Source organism: Anser anser, assembly GCF_964211835.1.
Source record: "Anser anser genome assembly, chromosome: 5".
NCBI lineage: Eukaryota > Metazoa > Chordata > Aves > Anseriformes > Anatidae > Anser > Anser anser.
The window spans coordinates 12,917,742-12,943,985 of NC_139725.1; the positions used below are offsets into that span (position 1 = coordinate 12,917,742).

Consider the following 26,244-nt stretch of genomic DNA (forward strand, 5'->3'; position numbering starts at 1 on the left):
TGGAGGCGGGCGAGCATGAGGAAGGACCAAAACCCCCACCACGTCCCAGCCAATAGGAGAGGGCGCGCGGCGGCGAGCGCGGCGGCGATAGGCTGAGGGCGCCGTGACGACACGGCGGGGGGCGGGCGTTGCGTTTGAATTCTAGGCGGCCCGGGAGCGGTTGGCGCTGAGGCGATGGCGGCCATGACGGCTCTGCTGGGCCTGGCCGCCATGACGGGCCCCGAGCAGCTCCCCGGGGCCTGCGGCCGGCTGCTGGCCGACTTCCTGCGGCAGGTGGACGACACGGACCTGCTGTGGCTGCGGGAGATCCGCGATGAGGCGGCGCTCATGTTCGGCAGGTAACGGCCCCGCTGCGTCCCCTCACGGCGCTCCGCAACCCGCCCGCACCTCCCCTCACCTCCCCTCTCCTCTTCTCTCCCCGCAGCCACTACAGCGACGAGCCGGAGCTGATGCCCAAGACGCCGTCGCAGAAGAGCCGGCAGAGGAAGAAGAGGGGCTCGGCGCTGCAGGGGGATGGCGGCAGGAGGAGGTAGGCAGCCCCCGGGCCCGACGGGGCTCCTCCGGGGGCTGAGGGGGGAAGCCCGGAGATAACGGGTTGTAAAGGTCGTTATCGGCCTGCAGCCTCTGGGTTTAGCGTTAAGGGTCCGGGGGTACGCCGCGCTTCACAGCCCGTGGGCTGGGCGTGCTGCGGCAGCAAGCGTTCGGCTGGGGACAGGCTGTTATTTGTCATCGGGGTCCCTGTCGTGCGCCCCGTTCCTTTTTTCTCTCACCTTTTGTGTCTCGAATTTCTGCTCTCTCACCCGGGTCCCTTTCACGCATCCTGTTTGTTCTTTCCCTCACATGGGTCCCTTTTGTGTCTCCCACTTCTTTCTCTCCCTGTTTCTTCTAAAAGCAATCGTGTTGTTTTAGTTACTTTCTGCAGCTCTTTATATGTTAAACCTGCTTTTACCTTTGTTTCTCTGCGCGTTCCTGTCTGTGCATGGAAGCGTGAGAAAAATCTCAGTAATTTTCTTCAGACAGGACCTTCTGTGAAGCTATTTTATTCACGATTGCAATGGCGGGCATCCTGCCAATTAGGAGAGCATTATAGTGAACGTATCATAACCTTCTATTCCCTATTACCCGACACCTGATCACCTCCCCTGTTTCCTCATTGGCTGGGTACTGCAGGTTCACAAGCTACTCGATGCTCCTCCATACCATATATATACTTTTTTTTTTCAACCCTTTGATTTCTCCTTTTCCTCCTCTTTTTTTCTCCTTTCTTATGTTTTGAGAACTTGTGATCTTTGTTCTCACACTGCTCATCCTATTTCTCTCAGTCTTCTACCTTATTTTGGAACAGTGAGGCCTTCTACTGTCCACTTACCTACTTAGCATTTCTCCTTCTTATGACTACACAACTACCTTTTGAATACGGAAGGTTAGCTTCCTACTGCAGAATGACAACTTAGTTTCTCACAGAAGGGCTTTCAGACACACTCAGCCTCCAGCACAATTTGACCTAACTCTAACACAGCAACCTTACAAATAGAGACACAGGCAAAGAATCCGTTCTTATTGCTGTTTCAGTCTGGGAACAGCACGCTCTGACCTGCAAAGGGACTGTTTTGGTAGTTCTGGTCTGCTCCTGTGCCCAGTCCCACTCTAACGCGCTGTTTCTGTTGTTAGATTATCGAGAAGGAGGACTAGCAGTCTCAAACTGGTACCCTCCAAGCGATCTTCCCAGCGACTCCAAAATAAAGAAAACCTGGAACTGCTCAGCACTGAGCTCAAAGAAGCCTCAAGCTTCTTTTCAGCTCAAACCGTCTCCCAGCAGCTGATGAGTTCCAAGGCTGCAGCACCCGCTAAGTACTCAGAGTTACTTCCTGACCGTCTGGGCGAAGGGATGATTCCCTTAGTAGAAATTGGCCGCAGCGATCGTAACAGCGCTGAGCTACACATCCAGAAGAGCGCCTCTAAACCAGCAGAGAAGCCCTCTGCAAGCATCCTGTTGAGCTCCGATGCTGATCATCCGGAGGAGAGCAGTGTTCCCCAACCACAGCCTGTGCCAGCAGCACCTGAGCTGCTGGTCCCTCCCACCCCTGAGGCAAAAGATGCAGGAGAAAGCGAGACTGTGTCTAAGGGGGAGACAGCAAAAGCAGCTGATACTACGATCATTTTAAGTGAAGAGCCCAGGCTGGAGGAGATGGATGTCTCTGCTCACGTGCAGGAGCATAACGAAGGGGCTGACAAAGAACCTTCCCAGCGTGTGAGGGACAGCCCAGGGACTCCTACGGGCTCTCGGCAGAGCCGGCGCTCTGTGCGCAGAAGCCTGCTGGGTAAAACTTCCACGATTTCCAGAACCTCGCTGGCAGAGAAATACTCACGAGCCCGGAAGAGGGAAAGTCTGATTCGAAAATCCATTGCCAGGACAGTGGTCAAGAGCAGGGCACCTCAGAACTTGTCCGTGTCCTCCAATGGCATGAACGGTAAGTTTGAATGTCACCAGATAAGTTTGTTTCGTGCTGTTTCTGCTCATTTTATTGAGGTACTGCTTTGCCATTGTGCGGGACCATAGCTCCAGGGCTTGTGGTTAGGAGAATCCACACAGTAGCCAGCAGATAAAACACAATGTATTGCCCCTCCAGACACAGCCCCAAAAGCTGCAGGGGAAGTCCCAGGAGCCCTGCCAGGACCAGGGGAACTGCCAGGCACTGCAGAACATTGCCGCATGGTTGAGGCTTGCTCCTACTTCAGGAAGCAGCAGTTTTCTGGTAACAGTTCTTGTATATTCACATCCTGGTCATGGCATGCAGCTGAATGGGGCTGCTTTTACAGCAACCACCCTGTGTGGTCGGGTTCTGCGGCTGGGAAAGTTACATACCTACATGGGGGTGAGCTTAAAGAACTGAGAATCAAGTTTGTGGCTTGCAAGTTCAGCTTTTTTAATCGTGTGAGAGAACAGCCTTAACATCCGAGTTCCTGTGGTGATAGCTGACAAAGTTGAGGAGAAAGCTGACGAACGGGGTTTGTTGCTTTTTGTAGCTCTTTAAGAGCAACATGGGCCATGTCGTGCCTGTTTTCTGGGAAACAGGGTAGTTATCGCGTGTGCATTCACTGCTTTTTACAAATACTCTGCTTCTTCCGGAGTCTCTCTTTTGAGAAAGAAATTTTGAGTCTGAGCTTCTCAAATTTCTTAAAATGGTTTTTCACGCTTAGTCTGTATAGAGGCAGGTTTCTGTGAGGGACAACTCGGTGGTTTAAGCGTTGCTCTGTGCTGCTGGAATGCAAGCACTGACTTTGCTGCAGGAGAAGTGCTGGATATAACCTCTCCTTTTTGCAAGCTCAGTGAAGTGGCTAGTAACTGGTGGGCTAGTAAATGGCTCCTGAAATGCAAGTGAGACGAGAGAACTTTCCCCTGAAGTTCAGGGTGTTAGAAATGGAGGCAAAGTTGGCTCTTCTGCAAAACGTACTTGTCTGTTTGATGGGAGAACTAGGACAGCTGAAATAATGCTACTGTAATGTGTTAATCGGCAGCGTTACAGCTGTGTGGTATTTGTATTGTCTAAAACAGACTTTGTGAATTATGCGGTTTTGGCTGGGGAAGGATATACCTGGACAAGGTGTTTTTCTCCACTTCAGCTTAACTGCTCTCGTTAAAACGTTTTTCCAGAACCAGAGCACTGCAGTTCCTGTAGGATTTCCTGTACCGGTAACCAGGCAGTGCGGAGTTCTGTCCAAGTTTCTAGCTGTGTCGAGGGCTCCCTCTGTAAAAATGAAGCTGTAGGGAACTGTTCCCACTGGTAACTTTGAAGAGACACCCAGTTAACACTTTCTGCCCAGTTTAAATGATCGGTCTGTGTTGTCCAGGTCTGGATTGTCTGGGAGGCTTAAGGAAGGCTTTATGTCTTCCCTCAGCACTGCTTGACATAACTGATCTCTTGCTCAGTCAAACTTTTGGGGTGTAAGGAGAGGAAATGAGGTGCTTCAGACAGCTCCAGGCGAGCTTGTTAATAATGTCTGAAAGCCCAAAGCAGATGGCTAATTGCACAGGTGTTAATCAACCACACGATGCCCGCTGCATCTCTGATGCATGAGATCTTGCACTGGCTATGTGAACAGCCCGTGGGCTTGCGTTTCCTTCAATACCAGCAGTGAAGGATGTTGCGGAGCAGACTCCTGACTTTCCCTTTCTGTGTGATGTCTGGCTGTGTTTACTCCTCTCAGTCTGGGGCTCTGCCTTAATTATTAACAGCATTTCCCAGCCTGTGTTGGTACTGGAAAGCTAGCTACCGCTGCGCCAGCTGGAGTGCTTAGCAGGGAGCAGCGCTCTGCAAATAATGCTGGTTTTACCGCTGCTAATATCTGGACGTGGCCATGCAAAATGAGTTGGAGCCCAAACCCGGCCACTCCTAACGTCAGCTCTCTGAATATCGCTTTGAACTCACCTGTAATTGAAAATATATTAAAATTGCAGACAACATTTTTTTTCTAGTGTTTGGTGTATTAAGTGCCCTTGCTTGAAGCAGTGTGCATTTGAATTGCAGACAATAACTCAGGAGGCAGAGCAGACAGCAGTCCTGAGTGGACCTTGCAGAGTGTCTTGGCCTGTATGTTATAACTTTGACACCCTTTTTTCTTTTCTCCAGGCTCCAGCTCTGAAGAGGTACCAGAGGATGAAGAAACAATTGTCAAAACCGGGTGAGTACTTCAAGATTATTTTTTTAACCATCAATATCATGCCTGGGGAGGGTTTTTTGTTTGTTCTTGTTTTCTCCCCAGTGGTAATTCTTAATATAAAATGCATGGCTTGTGGATACCACGTCTCTTCCCAGTTTCCTCAGTGTTATTAACCATAGCCACCTTTTCTTTTTTTTCTAGACCTCCTCCTGGACCTTGTACCCCCACAAAGTTGGTAAGTTTTGCGCAGAGGTTAAAAGCATTCCTGTTTGCACTGGTTTGTGACCAGAATGTGATGAGTACATCTCTAATTCATCACCGTGGGACTGGGGAGCTCTGACCACAGGCAGCCAGACTCAGCCAATCTCATGCACAGCACCTGAATAAAGCAAGTGCAGGGCACTGAGCTCAGATACAGGCATGAGCCTATCCATAGCACACCTGGTTCTGATGAACAGACTAGAGAGAAATCTGATGCTGGCAAGTCTGTTTTAATCACAGTGTTCAAAATTATCAAAATAAAAGCCAGTCAAGTTTTACTTCAGAAGATGAGCACACCTGACATGAGGTTTGTTTTGGATGCAAGCAAAGGTAAGCATCCTGTATGGTGTTACAATCTCTGATGTTTCAAAGCCAAGGCTAGTTTCAAAAATAACATCGTTATCTTCTATAAATATATTTAAATATGTGCATTTTAGTGATGTAAATGATTGCATACAAGCACTGAATTCAGTCCTTGGTATTGCTGGCGTTCTAAGTAGAGGCCTGCTTTCTGTTGGCTGTTTAGCTGGAGATATATTGTATGAAAATTCAGTCCTGAATTCATACCTAGACAGTTAAATATTAAATTATAAGGAGATTGTTTTTTTTAGTTGGGCAGAGTTGGTACGCTGTTGCCGTTTCTCTAAGGTTTCTGTGTTTTTAAAACTCCTTTGACCTTTTCACGAGTCCTGCAGATTGCTGAAAGGTTGTCAGCTTGTCTTTGACAACCACAGAAATCTGTAAATCTCATTCAGGTCAAAACATATCCCTCCAGAATTGTCATTGCCTTCATGAGGAAGAAATCCCAGGATTCTGTCAGTGTACTGCTGAGAATAATTTTCAGTAAGAAAAGACTGAATTAATGAAGTTGAGCTCTGTGGTCTTCGAACTTCTGTAAGCAAGGACAGGCTTATATATGCTTGTATTGCTGTGCTTCTCAGCAGATCTGCACAAGTTCAAATAAATTCAGTTCTTCTAGTGCTTGTGGATTTTATGAGCCTGAATTTCAGGTGTGGAAAAGCTTAAAGTGAAAATGTGGAGAGGAAAAAAATGAAGCGACAGTTTTGCAGATCTGCGAGAAGAGGATCTTTGTCTTTTGTTTCTGTACCTTGATAACACATAAGTACAATCTAGTTCACATAGTGCAGTCGGTCTGTCCTCGATCCTCATGTTTTATTTCTATGCCACTGCTGTCAGGAGCGGGATTTTGTAACCCCTTCCATTTTCAGGATAAAGTAACATGGTGAAATAAGCTATCTGTCTATTGGCAGTTTTCAGAGCAAACCAACTGTGGTTTGGTTCCTTCTGGAGGCTTCCTTTGTCAGCTATGAGCAGCGGGAAAATGTGACTACTCAGCAACCTTTCCAAAAACGAAATTGTCTTTATATGTTCCTATAGACAAAGATCATACCTTTATGCATGCTGTTACTTAAAGGTCAGGTTTTTCTCAGGCCTGACATCAAATTAACCAGATCCACGTGGTTCTGTTGGCCAGCAAGATGCTTCCTATACCTAGCCTTAGGATGTGATGCTAAAAAAAGAATAAAAAATGCAGAGGATGAAATTTCCATCCTTCTTTTTTCCTTGTGTACCCAAATCTTTTATGGCTGCCAGCCTACCTGCTGGCCAAGGCGGGTTTGGGGGATGGAATTAATGCTTGCATTGCAAGCAGAGTGCAGATTTCAAAGGGCGTTGTCTGCTCTCACTGGCATATTACACCGTTATCACAACAGAAGTAACTTTGTTTTTGTGTAAGTGCAAAGGCGGCAAGCAGCAGCGCATATCTCATTAATAATAGAAATAGATAAATCAAGGAAATGAGCCGTTTGTCGTTGCTGTCTTGTTTGTTCATCATTGCTAAGTAAAATGGGCGTTGCCTGGTTCTTTGCCAGAAGACCAGCGAATGTAAACAGGTTTCCATCTAGGAATGTTTTTGTCCTCAGTAGTCTGGGTTCATCCATTCAGTTTAAGCAGTCAATCCCTCATTGCAGATACTCATGCTCTGTGTTAACGTCTGTGCTTCTGCTGATGACGTGACATCAAGGAATTTGCTAAGATGGTGTCCCGAGATATTTTTCACAGCTGGAGATCAAGACTTCACTCTGGGTGCTGATACTAATGCTTTCTGGTATCTCTGTATCCTCTGGTAATATTACAGTGTCTGTGCCAGCCTGACGTCATGACTTGAAGCAGTAATTGCCTGTTTCTGTGCGAGAGTTGTGTTGAAACCCATTTGTTTTTCCTACAGGATTTCGAAGGTCCCCGAATGTCACTTCGCTCTCGGACTGTCAATGGAAAGGAACAGCCGCAGGAGATGAACAACAACGGTAACTGCCAGAGGATTTTGTGGCAGAATTTTAAATAGTTGTGACTTTGGGAGACTGGAAGTTTGAAAGGCTTGCTAGTCAATTTGAAAGCCCAATTTGAAAGAGTAATCTAATATTTGAAACACGTTTTGTTTGAAGAGATAAGCAGCTAGGAACCTGTGCTGGACTTGTCATTTTCCACCCTGGGAAATGTAAGGAAACAGGCTGTGATGTCATGAAGATGGAGGGTTGCATGTTCTCAGGTTATGGGGGACCTGGCTGCGTCCTGTTTCTGAAGCAAGCTGTTGCACTGTATCTGTGCAAAACTCAATAGTGTATTGCTACAAATTGTATTCTGTGTGTAACTCCAGGCAGCTTTGCTTTATTTTGTATATCTAGGTTTGTATGATACTGTATGGTTACTTCTGAAAGCAAGCGACAAGATCCTGCTGTGCATATTGCATGGCAGCCTTTTTTTTTTTTTTTTCCTATTTCGCTAGCTTCTAAATCTGTTGTTTGCTTTCAAAGCAATGTTGGAAGGGATTTTTGGGGGGACTAGAACTAACTGTTGAACCGTTTTCTTTCAGAAAGCAACATAAATAAGAACGGGGAGACCCTGGAACCACCCCAAAGTGCCAGGTATACTCACAGAATTGTTCAGGTTGGAAGGTACCTGTGGAGGTCTGTAATCCAGTCCCCTGTTCAAAACAAGTTCAACACTGAAACGCCGTTAAAGGGCTTCAGTGATTTGTGACTGTGGAACTCTTGCAATAAGTTGCAAGAAGTTTTCTCTGCCTCTGTGAAAAGATGATTTAATTTGTATCTTCTATCACGTTGGAAATTTTGTTAGATAACTACTTGAGTATACACAATGAAGTATCTTTAAAGATAGGGTAGTTTTATGATCTTTATTTAAAACCTGAACTTCAGACGATCGGGAGAATTTGCGGTGTATCATAGATTATATTTTCCTTGCAGGAGAAAACCAAGTTACAAAAGAGCTGTGGATCAACGCTATGACAATCAGCAAGCAGAAGATGGGGGGCTTTCTCCTCCCAGAAGAAAGACCCCATCCCCTACCTGTCCAGCCAGCAAAGTAAGATCCTTACAACCCTGCTGTACTTCCCCAAGAACTGTTTCCTACTGACACCTGAGCATCATTTTTTGGCGTTCTTCTCTTAGGTTGTACGTCCTTTCAAAACATTTTTGCACACTGTGCAGAAGAACCAGCTCCTAATGACCCCAAGTTCTGTGGGGAGAAATGGAGTAATAAAGTCTTTCATCAGGCACAATGTTCCTCTCCAAACTGATCCCAAGGTAGGTAAAGACTGTTGTAAGCTGGTAGATGCTGGTCTAAAGAGTGTCTAAGGTAAAGCACAGATGCAAAATAGCCTTTCCCACCCATATTAAACTAAGGAGCAACTTCATGCTCTCTGTTTACATTTACATAAATTAAGTAAACTTGTTACTAGTCAACTTCCTAAAGATTTCTGATTCAGACTCTAAGCTTTATTTCTGTAGCATTCCCCTGTGGTATTAACAACTAACAGGGGAAGGAAAACTGGAAATAACTGGGAAATGAAAACGAAGAGGATTTTGAATACTGCAGTTTGGGTGTGTATAGCTCAAGTCTGCATGTCAAAAGTCTCCTTTCTAGGACTTTCTTAATGAGTGAGAACTTAGCAAATGCCTCTTAAATCTACACTCCCGATGTTCTGTCAGTCTCACTTCAGTTCCTGGTAAAATTATGGAGAAGATTATTCTGGGAGTTATTGAAAAGCACCTGAAGGACCACACAGCCAACATAGCTTCACAAGGGGAAGATCGTGTTTAACAAACTTAATTTCCTTTTATGACAAGATCACCCATCTAGGTTGACCAAAGGAAGCCAGCTGATGCAGTCTTTCTGGATTTCAGTAAGGCTTTTTATACTGTCTCTCACAGTATCCTTCTGGACAAAAGGACCAGAATGCAATTAGATAAAAGCATAATAAGATGGGTGAACATAAGATGGGTGAACAATTGGCTGATGGGTCAGGCCCAGAGGGTTCTTGTAAATGGGGTTACATCAGGCTGGCAACCTGTCGCTAGTGGAGTTCCCCAGAGCTCCATTTTAGGGACCAGTCCTCTTCAATGTTTTCATAAATGATTTGGATGAAGGGCTTTAAAGTTTTTTGAGCAAGTTCACGGACAATACCAAATTGGGTGGAGCTGTTGACCCTGTTGAGGGTGGAGAGACCTTACCTCTGGACAAATGATCTGGATCTGGACAAATTGGAGAGCTGGGCAATCCCCCAACGATATGAAGTTTAACAAGAACAAGTGCCTGATTCTGCACCTGGGAAGGGGCAACCCTGGCTATCTGTACAGACTGGGGGATGAGATGCTGCACAGCAGCCCTGCAGAAAGGGATCTAGGACTTTGGTTGACAGCAAACTGAACATGAGCCAGCAGTGTGCCCTGGCAGCCAAAAGGGCTAACCGTATCCTGGGGTGCAACAAGAAGGGCATTGCTTGCTGGTCAAGAGAAGGGGTTGTCCCACTGAGCTCTGCGAAACAGCATGGAGCTGCGACAGGGGCAATTCAGGCTGGATATCAGGAAAAGATTCTTCACCCAGAAGGTGGTTGGGCACTGGGACAGGCTCCCCAGGGCAGTGGTCATGGTACGGAGCTCTTGGAGTTCAAGAAGCTTTTGGACAGCGCTCTCAGATGGTCTGATTTATTTATTTATTTATTTATTTTTATTTTTGGGTGGTCCTTTGGGGACCCGGGAGTTGGACTCGATGATCCTGGTAGGTCCCTTCCAACTCGGGATGTTCTAGGATTCTGAGGTTTATCAGACTTTTGGAGGTTCTTACAGAAAGAAACATGAGCTTGTCTAATAGGAGACCGCTGTGTCAGTGAGACAGGCATTTGAGTACCCAAATCTAATAGGCACCATTATCAAGGGAGTGTAATTGTTGCAGCCAGCTCTTAGTGAAGATGGATGGCATGCCTTTGTGTCTGCAGGCAGATGCCTCTACCTAGGTGTTACTACACTGAAGTTTACAGCATCACAAGAACCCAAGCAGAGTGGTTTTTGGGGTGTATGCGGTTCTATATTTGCAAATGGAGTTGTTTTTCTCTGTGTTCTGATTGCACAGAACAATTTTGTCATAAGTAATGTCCATTTAATTGCATGGGCTGGACTTACAGTAGGAATATGCCTGCACCAGGTGGGTACCCCTTTCCTGTACCAGCTCTGCATTTAGATTTGCTATTTGACTTGGAAGAGAAGTCAGTGCTTGTGAAAAGCAGGTTTCAATCAGTGCGCTGTAGTTTTTGTTCCAGAATACAGCTCTGACAGTGTAATGCTGGGACAGGGGTGTAGCTTCACTGATGTACCTAGGGATGCGCTAGAAACTAGCGTGCCAAGCATAGATTGCTCGTACTTTTCATACCCAATAACTTGCCTGCAAAATAAGGTAGATCTAGGGCTTGTTTTCACTTTCAGGGAAGCTGGGAAGGGAGAGGAGGGCGCACTGCTGAAACTTTTTCCTGCGTCTAGCTTGTATTTTGGGAATCTAATATCTGAACTTCCTTGTATCGCTTAAAGCTGTTGGGGTTGCACTGCTCAGAGTCTTGCTGTACTCCAGCAGCTAAGAGAAGCCTATCGTTAAGAGGTAGTGGAGTATTCAACCTCTAATCTCAGCGGTGTTCCTGCTTGCTGACGTTAGTGTCTGTATTGGCAAAGGAGCTGATGTGATAAGAGAAGTCTCTTCTGCTTTGTGGGTCCTATGCTGTGATTGCATCGGAAGTTGTATCTTAGGTTTCGTTTCACTGTGGGTCACTTCGCCCTTAGGACTTTTTCCATTTGGGGGCTGACATAACTAAGAAAAACCAGAGCAGAAAGATGTAATTGATAGCTCTAAGTTAGTTTGGATATTAATTACCAATCATTTACATGAAGCTTAGCATAAGGTAATTAGTCTGTTGAGTATTTACCCCTGCTTATCAATGGCTTTGCTTGCACTGAGACTAGAGTTGTCATAACGAGGCATTTGCAGTATGCAGTCTGGCATTAAATTAGTTTATCTTAATGTGTTTGCCATGACTGTAGTGATGGTTGGATCTTGCTCTTCTAATTGACAGCAGGCTTCGGCTGAGTTAGCTGGATTGTTTGGGGAAATGGGAAAAATGCCCTGCATTTCTGTGTGGATGATATATAGGGCCAACTGTGTGCTTGAAACAAGCTGCAAGCACTCCGTCTAAATGGTGGTGGTTTACCACGAGATAAATCTTTGTGGGAAGCAAAGACGACAGTGAGAGCTCTGAACTGAAGTAAGCAATGTGTTTCCTAGAGCACCATCTGTCCTCTTCGCTCTCTGCAGGATGTTAGTGTTATTGCCAAGCATTAGCACTGCTTTTTTGGTTCTTTTTACCAACATAAATCACGGTGTTTTCTGTCCGCAATCTGTGGAAGCTGCCTGAACTTTAGGAGCTGATACTTCTGTTCTAACAACTCAGCTTCTTCTCTTGCTTTCGAGGATTAATACCACTGCCTTGTTGTCCATCACGTCGGTTCCCAGACATCCATGACCACATCATAGGCTACCTGAGCTCTGTTTCAGGCTTCTTACCATCCCTTGGTTGTGGCTGTAGCTGCAGTTCCATGGTGTTATCTCTGGGTCCTTAATTAATCTGAGCAGGCTGAGGTAGAAAGAAGCCCTGTCAGCTGAGTATAATCATGTTTCAATCCATCTCAGGAAAAGGAGAGACAGAAGCTAGAGATTCTGAGGAAAAAGCAAGAGGCTGAACAGCTGAGAAAACAAAAAGTGGAGGAAGAAAGGAAACGGCGACTAGAAGAGGCAAAGCTGTGAGTATAAGCTTTCTACCTTGTCTGGACTGTTCTCTCTGGTCCTGCAGGGGCCTGTATCTAGGCTATTAGTCTTGCAAATTCCAGATGTGCAGCAAAAATTCTTGTCTGCTTGCGCTGTAAAGACAGTATTTGTTTGCGTAGTGTTTAAGATGCTACTAAAAAGTTAACTTTCGTAGTTGACTGCTTTTTCAGCTTTCTGCCTCAAGTCCTCTGTTTCAGATGGAGCTTAAAGATAGTGCAATGTTTAAACAGCTTACCCGGTTGTTGTGCTTTAACCCGGCCGGCAGCTAAGCACCACATAATGATGATAATAGTACTACTACTAATAATGTGTAAGAAAACAAGTGATGCACAATGCAATTGCTCACCACCCACTGACCGATGCCCAGCCTATCCCCGAGCAGCCGGCCCCCCACCCCGGCCAGCCACCCCTATATATTGTTTAGCATGACGTCAGATGGTATGGAATACCCCTTTGGCCAGTTTGGGTCAGCTGTCCTGGGTCTGTCCCCTCCCAGCTCCTGCTGCACCCCCAGCCTGCCCGCTGGCAGGACAGAGCGAGAAGCTGAAAAGTCCTTGGCTTGGTGTAAGCACTGCTCTGCAGCAATTAAAACGTCAGTGTGTCATCAACACTCTTCTCATCCTAAATCCAAAACATAGCACCCTACCAGCTACTAGGAGGAAAATTAACTCTATCCTAGCTGAAACCAGGGCACCGGTACATTGAATATTGTGCTGCCCAAGGACTGTCTCTGTTGCCTTATATTTGAGTTATAAAGTTTACGGAAGGAACTCATCCAGCTAGCCTACACCGATAACATTGGGCTGTGTCCTACAGGAAGCGTGAAGAGCGCCTCCGTAAAGTGCTGCAAGCTCGGGAACGGGCAGAGCAAATGGAGGAAGAGAGGAAAAGGCGCATTGAGCAGAAGCTAGCTCTACTTGATGAGAAGACTGAGAAGGTAAGGACCGTCCTACTTACACTATGATGCTATGTTGGTGTGCCTTCCAGAAAGAGGAATTGAGGCTGCTGAAATTCAGAGAATGAACTGGAGAACGTTTGAATGCAGACACTTCCAGAAACATAGCGCTTAATGATTCTGAGCTTTCTCTTGGTTACAGCAAATGGCAGGTGAAAACCTTTATTTTCTAGAGTTATGAATTTAAGTGGGCTTTACTAGGGCTTTACTAGTCATGTAGGGAAACAACTTCAAGTAGATAAAACCATTAGTCTGGCTTTATCTACTTAAAAAGTCGTTCTCTCAGCTGACTAATGGATGAAGATGTGAAAATAAGCATACTTCCTCCAGACCATATCTTGTGTCTGAGATTTTCAGACAATTTGCATATATGACTGCAGCAATCATTTGTTTTGCTTTCAGTATTTCCATCTGCTTTATTTACTCTGTGCTTCTTACAATACATTCTTGTGACTTGTGATATTAGATGTATAAGTACCAGAATAGTAATATCTATTCCTGTGAAGATGCAAAAGAGTGTAATTTTCCCTAAATGTTCCCTTTTTAAAATAAAGCACAGGTCCCATTGACTCCTGGTGGCAAAAAAAAAAGTCTTTACCTCATAAGAGGGTGGGAGCTCTGCATCTTTAAGAGTTACTGCCACAGTAATTCACATTCACAGAGCACTGTCCCTTCTGAAACTTAAGTATTCAGCTAGCTGTGTGTGTTTTAGGTGCGGGAAGAAAGGCTGGCAGAAGAGAAGATCAAAAAGAAAGCAGCTGCCAAGAAAATGGAAGAAGCAGAGGCCCGGCGCAGGCAGGATGAAGAGGCCAGAAAACAAAAAGCACTTCTGCAGGTTTGTGCTGGAGCCCATCCTATTGTCCTGCGTGCAGTTAGAATGGCCGCGATCTTTGTGAGCAAGGAATCCAGCCAGGAGTACTAACGACCTAAATGAGTAAAAATTAGGGTAGCAGAGAAACTCTTTGTCCTCAAAGCTGTCTGCAGTGTTGTGCTTCCTCTTGCAATATCCTGTGAGCTGTTAGTGGTGTTTGTGACCTGCATTTCTTCCACAGTTCCGTACAGATTCTTACTGAAGGCCTTAAGTTATGAATCAGCGAGTGTTAAATTTCTCAGTTAACCCTGTCTTTCAAAGATCAAGAGCATGGTGGTGGCTACTGGTGAGATAAGGTGATCCTGATTCTTTGTTCTGGAGCCTGTTCCTGTACAGTGGGGTGTTAATAGTTCCCTTCTGCTTACCAGGAGGAGGAGGAACGTCGGCACAAAGAGCTAATGCAGAAGAAGAAGGAAGAGGAGCAGGAACGTGCGAGGAAGATTGCTGAGCAGAGGCAGGCAGAACAGGAGAGAGAGAAACAGCTGGCTGCTGAGAGAGAGCTGGAGAAGAGGAAGGAACAGGAGAGGATCCAAGCAGAAAAGTAAGATAATATCCACTTACGAATTAAATTCTGTGCTGGGACTTTGAAAAGCAGGAACAGAGGGCACTAGTGAAAGGTCCGAGCACTGAAGAGCTATTTTGTGCTGGGTATTTCTGGACTGTTGGGGGTACTGAGCTGCCAAGAAGTAGTTCTGAGCTCAGTGTAGGAAGTATGATGGGGAGCGCCTTGAAAAGCTGGGGTTTGCAGCAGGCTCTGTAGATGGCAGGGTACCCCTGTACAATTTTGAGTGTAACGGTCCGTTGCTTTGGTTCTCAGGCAACATGAACAGCAAGAGAAGGCAGCTCGCCTCCAGAAGGAAGTACTGGCTGCTAAAGAACAGCTCCAGAGGGAGATGGAGAAGAAGAAAGTAAGTAGACATGCCTCTGACTTCAGTGGCCCCTTGTTTGAAGCAGCTGAGCTCTGAAGCTGTTAAGAACCCTGATGAGTAAGCTATTGCACTTCTGAACTAGAGCCAGCTAAAGCACTTCTGTCGAGTGTGTCCTCTATTCGTTTTGGAATGGACAGCAGCTGTGCTCGCTGTCTTTAGATGGCAGCAGAGCAAGAAGAAAAGACAGATAATGCACCTGTTGAATTGAAGGCTTCGGCTTTTCTCTTTTCGTGCCTGGGTGTATCTGTACTTCTCTTATATCAAAAAATAATTCCAGATTTTTCAGAAGCGACATCCCAATTTTATATTTATACCACTTTTGGCAGAAACACAAGTACAGACTGTAGACTTTATAAGGTTATTTTCTGCACTGGTCATTCTGGCATAGTTTAACCAGACAGGGATGGGGCATCCACAGCTTCTCTGGGCAACCTGTGCCAGTGCCTCACCACACTCTGAACAATTTCCTCCTAACCTCTAATCTAAATCTCCCTTTTTAGTTTAAAACCATTCCCCCTTGTCCTGTCATTATCTGACTGAGCAAAATGTTGCTCTCCATTTGTATAAGCCCCCTTTAAGTATTGAAAAGCTGCAATGAGGTCTCCCTGGAGCCTCCTCTTCTTCAGGCTGAACATTCCCATCTTTCTCAGCCTTTCTCCATAGGAGAGGTGCTCCAGCCCTCGGAGCATCTTTGTGGCTCCTCTAGGCTCACTCTAACAGCTCCACATCCTTCTTGAGCTGGGGCCCCAGACCAGGACGCAGGGCTCCAGGTGGGGCCTCAGGAGGGCAGAGCAGAGGGGCACAATCCCCCCCCCTGCCCTGCTGCCACCCCTCTGGTGATGCAGCCCAGGATGCAGGTGGCCACCTGGGCTGCAGGCACGCACTGCTGGGTCCTGCCGAGCTTTTTATCCACCAAAACCCCCAGGTCCTTCTCCGCAGGGCTGCTCTCAGTGAGTTCTTCTCCCAGCCTGTGCTCATGTCTGGGATTGCCCCGACCCAGGTGCAGCACCTTGCACTTGGACTTGTTGAACCTCGTTAGGCTCACAGGGGCCCTCTTCTCAGGCTCATCCAGGTCCCTTTGGATGGCATCCGTTCCTTCTGGTGTGCTGACTGCACCACTCAGCTTGGTGTCTGCAAACTTGCTGAGGGTGCACTCAATCCCATTGTCTGTGTCACTGATAAAGATCAAACAGCAATGGTCCCAAAACAGGCCCCTGAGGGACACCACTTGTCGTCGGCCTCCACCTGGACATGGAGCAATTGACCACCACTCTGGGTGCAGCCATCCAGTCAATTCCTTATCCACTGAACAGTCTGCCCTTCAAATCCATCTCTCTCCAATCCGGAGACCAGGAAGTCACGTGGGATTGTGTCAAAGGCCTTGCAGGAGTCCAGGTAGATGACGTCAGGTGGTCTGTCCCTATCCACTGGTGCAGTCACTCCATTGTAGAAGGCCACCAGATCGGTCAGGCACGATTTGCCCTTGGTGAAGCCGTGCTGGCTGTCTCGGATCACCTCCTTGTCTTGCATGTGCCTTACCATTGCCTCCAGGAGCATCTGTTCCATGATCTCCTCAGGCACAGGGGTGAGGCTCACTGGTTTGTAGTTCACCAGGTCCTCCTTTCTACCCTTTTTAAAAATGGGAGTGATGTTTCCCATTTTCCAGGCACCAGGGACTTCACCTGACTGCCAGGACTTCTCGAATATGATGGAGAGAGGCTTGGCAACTGCATTAGCCAATTCCTTCATGACCGTAGGACGCATGGCGTTGGGCCCCACAGGCTTGTACCTGTTCATTTTCATCAGGTGGTCTCCAACCTGCTCTTTGCTTACAGTGGGAGGGACTTTGCTCCCCCAGCCCTCATCTATGGGGTTAGGGAAATGAGAGATGTGGGAAGCCTGACTGGCAGTGAAGGCTGAGGCAAAGAAGTTGAGTCCCTCAGCCTTCTCCATGTCTGTTACCAGTTCTCCCTTCTCATTTATCGGGGGGGGGGGGGGGGGGGCACTCTTCTTGGCCTTTGTCTTCTGGCCAGTGTACCTACAGAAATCTTTCTTGTGACTCTTCCCCGGGCCACATGTCCCTGCTTCCGCTGCTTGTGCATCTCCTTCTTCTGCCTCAGTTTGACCTGCAGGTACTTGCTCAGCCGTCCCGGTTTTCTGCCCTCCCTGCCCGCTTTCTTATACAGGGGGATGGAGAGTTCTTGTGCTTTAAGGAAAACACCCTTAAAGTTGCCAGCTCTGTTCAGCTCCTTTGTCCCTAAGGACAGTGTTCCAGGGGATCTCGTCCACTAGGTCTTTACTTGACAGAGCTGTGGTGTTAGCACACTGACAGCAGGTGCCTGACTACTTTCAGGGAGCTGAATCTGTTGCTGGGGATCCCCGTGTGCCCTGGAGGCCGCCTCACCCTGTCAGTTAGCGCTATGAAGATGACAGGCAGCTGGTGGCAGACACGTGTACAGCTTGTCCTGCTGCTAAGACTGGGTGGGATTTATCGACTTTAGATGTGTACCATTTGACTTAGCAGTCTCTTGGTTTATTTACATCCAGAAGGAACGGGTAAGCATGCCTAGGGGCAGGTTCTTTTGGCTTGTTCTGGATGGTTGCTGTAGAATAGGATGACTTGGGTTTTACAAATACTTCCTGTATTTGTATGTTTATTAGTCTGAAGAGAGGCTGAGATCAGTAGCACAGACTTGTCCATCTCAGAGGTCAGCTGATACCTGATGTTTGTGTCCTGAAGAAGCCAGTAGCAAGTTTTTCAAAGCAGGAGGTCATCACGTTATCATGTTCTTAAATAGGAAGGTCAGTTTGTGCCACTTTGTGAGGAAAGCTCAAAGCATTGCATCGTAATTGTTTAGTGCCTGCACTGAGTTCAGACAGTTCAGAGTTCTCCTTAACGAAAGCACCACTAGTAACAAAGACTTGTAATTAGATGTTTAGATTTCTTTTGTGTATAAAAAATGTGAATCCCTGGATTAACAGCATAGTTTAGTTCATAAGGTAAACTTAATTCACTTGTGACATCGGCTTGCCAGCAGGAGGAGCGGTTGCTAGCAGAGATGAAGAGGCAGGAGCAAGAACAGAAGAAACTACCAGAGGAACAAAAGGCTAAAGATGTAGCCCAAACACAGCACCCAGAAAAAAAAGAGGTAACTCTGCTCCCTCTGGTGAAATTTCTTCAAGAGATTACATCGGAGAACTTTGATTCCAGCACTGGCATGCTGTAATAACTGTGGGCAGTATTACCGTTTGCTTTTTTATTCCCTTTCAGTAAAGAAGGGATTCTGTAATTTTTTTTTCCTTGGGTATCTGAGGTTGACTCTTGGTGGCCTGGAGTACTTAAACGACTTCTGGGGAGTGAAAAGAAGGGAAAGGAAGCAGCAAGTATTTGTCAGCGTTTTCTAGGTGTTAGGATAAGGCAGTGGTTAAAGTTGCCTTGCGCCCTCTGAACTCCACTGTTTAAATAGTGAGCGAACCTTGCCGGCAGCAGGTACACTGAAATAGTGATATTGAAACTCAAAGTTGGAAACAGCCACGGGGTGGCAGCAGAGTCTGTGGAATAAACAGGATTGCAGTTGTGCTGCACAGCTGATGGAATGTGAGATGATGCTGGAGGTGAATGTACTCCTTGAATATCAAAGGCAAATATATGGATCTTTATCTCCCTGTAAAGCTATGTATTTCAATCTTTAAATGCAAAAACAGCAAACTGTGAGTTAACTTTAATGTGTACAAAGCCATGAAAAAAGCAAAACTGTTCTCAGCTCTTCAGAGACACTTGTCCCTCTAGTCAAGGACTGACTTATACTTCATGGTTGGTGAAGTTTGTAGTTTTAAGGGTTTTTTCTTGTGTTTTTTTTTCCCCTCATGACTTGCATTTGACTCGGTCTTAGTGTTCCCATCAAAATTACAGTGCAGTTTGTTCTATGTGCATTTTCTGTGCAAGGTAATATTCAGTTTAAAATTATTAAACAACCCTAGGAGTTTGGTTGCAAAAAATTTAAAGGGCATTACTCAGCACCAGCTTTGAGGATGTAACAGATCTATTTAAGATGTGCTTATAATGAATGGAAGTGCTGAATCTACATTAGATATATGTACCGCTGGTTTGTCTGTGTCATACGTAGCTGATTAAGTGGCCTAATCAGACAGGAGAAGACAGTGCAAAGTTGTATTTGGGTCAAAACTGTAGAACTTGGGTCAAGTTCTTTGACCAAAGCTTGAGAAGCACCAAATGTTAAGTTTTGCAACTGTGATACAGCAAGGGGTGGAATACTGAGGTATTCTAATCTGTAAGTGTCATGGTACAACTTGGAAGTATAACAGCGCTGCTGCATCTAACACGTGGTAATATGTTCATCTTCTAGAATTCACCTGTCTGCAATTCATACCAGATGACTCCACAGTTCCAGAAAGATCCAAAGCCCCCTAAGATAAATCCCAATAATTATGGAATGGATCTGAACAGTGATGACTCTACTGATGATGAAAGCCAACCTCGCAAGCCCATCCCTGCCTGGGCCAGTGGTATGTGTAGCAGGTTAAAATGTCCTCTGTGCCCCCAGCCTATCCCTCCTGCAGCTTTGTTCCGATGCATAATAAGACGTGGTGTAAGATTTTGCGCGATTTCTCCTACATGCACCTTGTACAATTAAGTCCTTGTACAGTTAAAAGTGACGTGGCTGGAGTGTGGAGTCGAGGGCTCTTTTACCAGCTGGGAGCTTCATGGGACAACACTGGGGAAAAACATTTTTCAAAACTTTTTAAAACCACCTTAACTGCTGCAAGTGTCATTTTGCCATTGGGAATGGAAGAATTGTGAACTAGGCCTCGAAGTGTGCTCGACACCAATTGGCTTAAAAAAAATAAATAATAAAAATATTGCCAGACGTTGTAGGCCAGGTTGCAGCAGGGTGTTGTCCTGGTTCTGAAGTACTTGCTTCCATTATCGTTTCATATTCCACCTACCCAAGGGGAGCTAAAAGTTTGTGTTGAAACTAATTTTACCTGTAGGAAGAGAAGCGGAGAAACCTTGCTTCTCGCAAACATATTCTAGTTCCTGGACAGAATTCAGTACGTGCAATACTCACCCACCAAGGAAGGGATCTATGCCGAAGCTTTAAGCATTAATAGGGAGCTTTAAAATGTCATATAACTACAAGAGTTTCTCCTGTTGCAATATTTGTGTGATTAGAGATGAAGGGAGCCAGGATGCGCTGCATACAAACAGCCTGCACAGCATATTTCAGTTAAAAATAAATAAATAAAGAATGATAACTTTTGTTTCTCCAGGGAATCAGCTTAGCCAAGCAGTAATCCGGCAGTACTACAACCCTCCCAACGTCGATGCGCTCTTTGGGAGAATCGTAAGCCCCAAGTTGGAGGACATCTTTTACAAAAGCAAACCACGCTACTTCAAGCGCACGAGCTCGGCTGTGTGGAATTCCCCACCCTTTACAGGTCCCAAATCGGTTCTCGGTCTGCCATATAGCCTGAAAAAGTACTGAGGTGAGCAGTGGCTGTCTCCTGTGGAGCAAAGGGCATACGTTTCTGTCTCTCTAGGTGAGAGGTAATGTTCAGTATCCCAAAATCTTTAGGTATTAGCATTTGAATAAATGTCAGCTCTTCCTGGGTCTCTTGCATTTTCCATTTTTGGGGCTTATTTTCTCACTGTTGAGCAAAGTTGCAGGCTTTTGGGAGATCTTGCTTCTGAAAGATGCATTTCTTTTTTTCCTTAGCTTTAAGTTGGCAAAGATTTAGACCTGTAAGTCATGAGAAACATCATCTAAAGCAACGTGAGCCTCCTGTTTTCTGGTGAGCACGCCACAGTATACAACCACTATGCTGCGCATAGTGAACAAAGGTTGTATGTCAGGATGACCTCTGCATGCATCTTGAGAAAAGTCCAAATACGCACTACTGATGTTCTCAAGAATAAAGCTACTAGCAGGTTTGGTCTTCGTTGCCTGCAAATTGCAAAATAATTTGGGTGTTTTGGTTTTCAGTAGCATGCTTTATGCCAACACGAAGTACACTTATGTGCATAAGCGATATTGATGGTGATGTTACTACAGCTGGGATGGAAACATCCTGAGGACTTTATTGACCTTTTTTCAGTTGTTGGACATAGATGTGACCCTAGTGTTAATCACGTCTCTAGGAATACCCAGAGTAGAATAAGCAGGCTTTATAGTTCTAGGCTTCCTTTAGGTAAATTGTACAAAGGTTCTGATATAATTTCGTTTGTCTAATTTAATTGCCGTGTTTGTGGCAAAGACTGGATTGAAAAGATGACTTTTTGCTTTAATCCTTGTCTTGCTCCTTTCTCCCTTTGGTTATTTCATTTACTCAGCATCAAAGCTGGTTTTATTTTTAGGCTATTGTTTTACACTTCATGTTCAGTAACGGGGTCAACAGGACTTACTAAAACAATTTCCTCTCAACAACAAAATATCAGTTCAGAACTTCAGCTCCAAGATCACTTTCTGGTTTAGGCTTTCTACACCTAATTCACAAATGGCACAGACATTTGTGTTTTCTCTGTAACAAGCTCCTGTACAGGGAGAATAGAGGTCTTAGTAGAGCAGCACTTGCTGAAAAAACTTCAAGGAAAACTTCAAGGAAACAGTTACATTAATTTCTGCAGGTTGTTGTGAAAGTCTGTCTTCTGTAAAGAAGGTGACCTATATGGTTCTTACCTCAGAATCATCTTTTTCTTGGAGCTTGACTTGTTTTAAACATAGGTGAGTGTTCGTGGCTGCGGTTTCACTCAGCAGACTGAGGAACACAGTGTACATACTTCTTGGCAATTAGAAAAAAATGTATGGCGACTATACAGCATCTAAGGAGAATTGCACCTTTCCTCGTGCATGTACTTAACTTTTTTCAAGCAAATGTCTTCTGAAATGATGTGGGTTTTTATACTGAAACACATCAATTGCAGATGTTATGCTATTGATCGGTGTGTTACATCTGTGAGATGATTGTACTTGGTAGATGCTCTGTAGTTTTGTACTATTATCTTAGATGAGAACGCTAGCTGAAATGGCAAAAACATTGATGTTGAATGCTATCTGAATGCTTGACATTTTGATAAAAGTGAGTTAAATCATCTCTGGATTTTCCTCTGGACTCATCGTAGCTTTTTATTAAATAAAGCAGTACAGTATTTTGGAACCTGCCCTCACGGATCGCATTTTACACTGTTTCCTTAAGACAGAAGTGTTTTGTCTATGAAGACATTCCTCATGTGGTAGAAAATACTCATGCTTTGGTAAGCCTGCAGAACTTGCCAACTAGTTTGCTGTTCTTTTGTTCCCAGAAACTGGAAGAGAGACATTTTGCATGATGATATGTTCCCAGAAACGTTTTCTAAGGAATACAGGACTTGAGTACACCTTGAACTGACCTACATCCCTGTAATTCACTTATGTCGCTGTATAACTTAAAAATATTCACAATAGCTACTACCAGATGGAGCAGGAACTTCAGCCACAGTATACAACCAGAGTGCTATAAACAAACAAAAAACACAAGCAGAAATTCAAGAGAAACAACCTCAAGATTTCAAGAAAGCTATTTTGGCTCTGGATTTCAGGTATTTTTCTTGGTTACAGTTCCTGATTGCCCAGGCTGCCTTCCCTGAGCTCTAAGTGCCTGTGTTTTCTGGTACAGTCTGACTCTAGGCTTACACCTGACCCTGAGCTGGGCCTCCCTTGTGAGTGTCCTGCTTGTGGTCTAAATTTCAGTAAATATTGCACATGCAGATTTTAGAAGTTACTCTTGAGTGAAGACAGTTTTAACCATGAAAACCCAGTTATTTCTGTGTTGTCAAAGACAAATTCTGGTTGCATGCAGATTTTTTTTTCCCTTCTTCTCTCCATTGGTTCTTGTGTTCTGCTGTATGTTCTATAAATGTAACAAGTGAGTAAACCTGGCCGTCAGTGATTTACAACACTTTATTCCACTGAAGGGAAAAAGAAAGGTGGAAAAAAAAACAAAAACCAGAATCTGATGTATATTGTCTGTTCTCATAGACTGGTACTGTTTCCCTGGAGTTCCAGAAAATACCTTGACCCATGTGATGAAAACCGGGATTGCTACTGCATTATAAACCCACGGTCCTTTAAAGTTAGTTGAGGTCTCAAGTCTAAAACTATTCCAAGAAGGAACATTTAAGAGCAAAGTGTTTCTTGATGAGAACACTAAGGGGTGTGTTCTTGGTTTTGGCTCAATAAGCAAAACACTTTTGCACCTGAGGCTTTTCAGACACCACACGTGCAGAAGGTCTGCATTGTCACAGGTACCTGTAGGTTGGGAACCAGCAGTAATCCAGCTGTGGTGCTTTTTCCAGCACACTGGTCTGGCTCAGAGCACTCGAGAAGAGCAGGAATGGGAAGACAGCAGAGCTCTGCAGGTCTGTACAAACCCAGGACCTCCAAGAACTCTTGCCCGTGGGTACCAAGAAATTATTCTGGCTATAACAACCAGACTGGTGTGCCAGTCCATCTGGCTTCAGGATGCTCACTTAACATATTCGGGAAGCAATGGCCCACATTGAACAGTCTTCTCTGAGCAGCTGCTGACAAAAAGCAGGTAGGTCACATCATCAGAGGCTTGCACAGAAGGTGTAATGCAGGAAGGGTATGTGGTGCTCTCCACCACAGAACTGAGGGACAGGCGATGACAGCCTAAAACTGCTAGGGCCTAAGCAATGTAAGTACTCTTGAGATACTGGAATCTTTCCCAGTACCTACCAGTTTGTTGATAGTTACTGACAAGACCCCAAAGGGGTGGGTGTTAATGTTCTCTTAAACGTATCTAACACTCATTGTGGTTAGTGATCAAGGAATACTGGCACTTCAAAAAGCCAAAAAAAGGTTGAGAAGACACATTCTTGGCAAAGAGAAAAGTAATTTCCAATTATGTTGCTTAGCAACAACAGGTAAAAATCCATAACTGACTTTTGCCATCATTATCTTTGCAATGACGAGACAGATTCTGACCTCAACAAGACCCCAGTGCAAACACTCATAGGATTACTCTTGATCCATTTTGATTCATATGCCACCAATTTCAACAAAAATACCTGAGATTTTTGCTTAAGACTAATCCTTGAAGGTAAGCAGAGTGGGACTACTTGCACATTTCAAGTACGTAGAAAAAGCAGCCACCTCCTCTGAGATAAGCTGTTGTGGTTCAGCTTTGCTTAGAATAACTGGGGGGAGGGTGAAGAGGAGAGGGCCTCCCATGTTTCTTACTAGGGCTCAGTAGTATGTGATACATGAACCAGGGCTTTTCAACACCTGTTCAGGATCACTGATGCTTCAAAGCATTTCCTTCATGTCTGTTTACAGGTGTGATTCTGAGCCAGGTGCCATACCCAGTCCAGTTTGGGTTCAGAGGTGCTGCAAAGCTGATTTCAATGAGCTAGCACTATTCAAAATCACTTAGTGCATGAGAGCTTGGTGTCCCTGCCAAAGCCTTACCGTTTGCCTCTGCCCATTTACACTTACGATTTACTCTGGCATTCCCTTCCCTACATTAACCGTCTAATTGTCCTTCGTCCTTTGAATTAAAATAAACCTAGTTGTGTGTTCTTTACGGCTTATGCCTTTCTTGTTCCCTTTTTGTGAGAGGACAGGTAGGGCTATGCCAAGGAGAGCAGCCCTGTCTAAGGCAGCCTGCTACTTGGTGAGTACAAGAACAACAGCTGGTGTACAAACAAACATGAAGAGGTCACAATTGTCTTTGTAAAAGGCCAGGAGTGGGAGCATTTGGAGAAAATGGAGCCTCATGGGAAGCTGGCTGGGTATGAAAGCGGAGGTGAAGCATGCAGCGCTCAGGAAGAGAGGGCAGTACAGCAGGGGCTGTGTCCCTCAAGGGGGTTGGCAGAGGTTGGGGGAGAATATGAAAAGATTGTAATCTTCCCCAGCTGAAATGATGGTAAAAAATGCTGCGTGTGGGGGTGAAATAAGCTGCTCTAATTTCCACTTGTAACTTTCCACGTGCCAAGGGCTGCTTGCCTGCTGCTACCTTTCGGTGCAGGTGGCTGCTCGTCCTCCAAGGTGCTGGTTTGCACTGCACAACACGACTTCTAGAACAACAAGCAAATGCACAATGCTCTGGTGGCAGGCCAAGCCCAGTTCTGCTATTTCTTGCTCTGAGAAAGCAGTTTGTTGAGCCTTTTAACCTAAAATACTAACGAGGTGGTTGTAGGACTTTGGTTATGTCCCATAGGAAGGTTAAGCTGTGAGATCTCAGGAAGGGAGGTGGTTGAGTTACTTTCTACATGCAGCCTTAACCCCACAACCCATGTTCTCTAGTTACTGCCCTGCCTGGTATCAAGACAAGCGTTTCACAGCCTGTGAGCTGTGGATAGGGAGTAGGCTGCAGTATGCTAGAAAGTAGCATGCAAAATGAGTTGCAAAAGAGTAAAAGTTGTGTGCATGTAGAAACAAAAAATAAAATTAAAAAGCAGCAAATTAAGTTTATTACAACGCATAATTGGGTTGAAGTGGGAACCACTCTGGCAATACATCTCACTTGGTACGTGCAAACTCTGCTGGTCCCTAGCAAGTGAGAAGGGGATGATGAGAACCTTCAGGAAGGTTTGGCAGACCACAAAAGAAGAGCGTATTCTTCCACCCACAATCTTCTTATGTAATGAGATAAAGTCATAAATCTACTTCAGGTAAAAGTGCAAAGTCAAAAGTAGAGTAGGACAGCCTCTGTGTGCAAAGCAGTCTTACATCACACGCAAGTCTAGCATTTCAGTTCCCACACACGTCTGTATGAGCACTGGCTCAGATTCTGCAGTGATTACATCCAGCTCCCCTAGCTGCCCTCTCCTCCCGTGGGGTAGAGCAGTATTTACCCAAAATCACACAGTGCAAAGCAGCTTGCAGTGCCACAGTGCTGGGTTGCAGATCTCAGGGATCTTTGGCACTAGTACAGCCAAGCCAGCTTCCACGACCTTCCCCTAACAAGGGAAAATATCCTTGGGGAAGATAAATAAATTCAGTGCAACGATTGCATGGGTTCAAATGGATGTTCACACACAGCAATAGTGCAGGGAATACCAAGCCTCAGTCAGAACTACCTGGATTTGTGCTCAGACTTTTATCTTTTGATTGCTCAGTGCTGAGCCCGAAAATATTAATTAAAATGGATTCTACTGACCCAATTGTTGACAATATTGTCATCAGTAGGAAAACAAGAAAAACAAACACTTTTAGACAAATCTCCAAATGACATTAAGTAGTTTACAATGTAAATCCAGATTAGCTGTCTATGCCAAGGGATACACACACAGGGTCATCACTCCATCACTCATCTTTTCAAGGACTCTAGAAGCTTACTTCCTTACACACGTAACAGTT

General features: G+C 45.2%; 1 protein-coding gene across 5 annotated transcripts; it reads left to right on the forward strand.

The window, feature by feature from the left end:
- The first annotated feature begins 110 nt into the window (after positions 1–110).
- INCENP (inner centromere protein) lies at positions 111–24,478 on the forward strand. Of its 5 annotated transcripts, XR_014585641.1 has the most exons (20): positions 112–338; positions 425–529; positions 1,672–2,471; positions 4,632–4,683; positions 4,864–4,897; positions 7,172–7,250; positions 7,817–7,868; positions 8,208–8,325; positions 8,412–8,546; positions 11,974–12,083; positions 12,925–13,045; positions 13,776–13,898; positions 14,303–14,475; positions 14,752–14,842; positions 17,899–18,012; positions 19,231–19,390; positions 20,156–20,371; positions 22,185–22,460; positions 23,217–23,458; positions 24,220–24,474. XR_014585641.1 is itself a non-coding variant. In XM_083840447.1 (18 exons), the coding sequence occupies exons 1-17, from the start codon at positions 175–177 to the stop codon at positions 20,368–20,370; spliced, it is 2,646 nt and encodes an 881-aa protein (XP_083696573.1). In that variant the 5' UTR covers positions 112–174; the 3' UTR covers position 20,371; positions 22,185–23,185. The 5 variants fall into 5 exon arrangements, 3 of the variants coding, with proteins under 3 accessions (XP_083696574.1, XP_083696573.1, XP_083696572.1); XR_014585640.1 differs by having other exon boundaries at positions 23,217–24,478; XM_083840447.1 differs by lacking the exons at positions 23,217–23,458; positions 24,220–24,474 and having other exon boundaries at positions 22,185–23,185.
- Positions 24,479–26,244: the final 1,766 nt, after the last annotated feature.

What these genes read in the sequence shown, in the direction of transcription:
- INCENP (XM_083840447.1), top strand. Translation starts at nt 175, where the DNA reads ATGGCGGCCATGACGGCTCTGCTGGGCCTGGCCGCCATGACGGGCCCC. An exon ending in CTCTCCAAACTGATCCCAAG is followed by an intron (nt 8,547 to 11,973) that starts GTAGGTAAAGAC and finishes AATCCATCTCAG; the next exon opens with GAAAAGGAGAGACAGAAGCT. An exon ending in AGCACCCAGAAAAAAAAGAG is followed by an intron (nt 18,013 to 19,230) that starts GTAACTCTGCTC and finishes TTCATCTTCTAG; the next exon opens with AATTCACCTGTCTGCAATTC.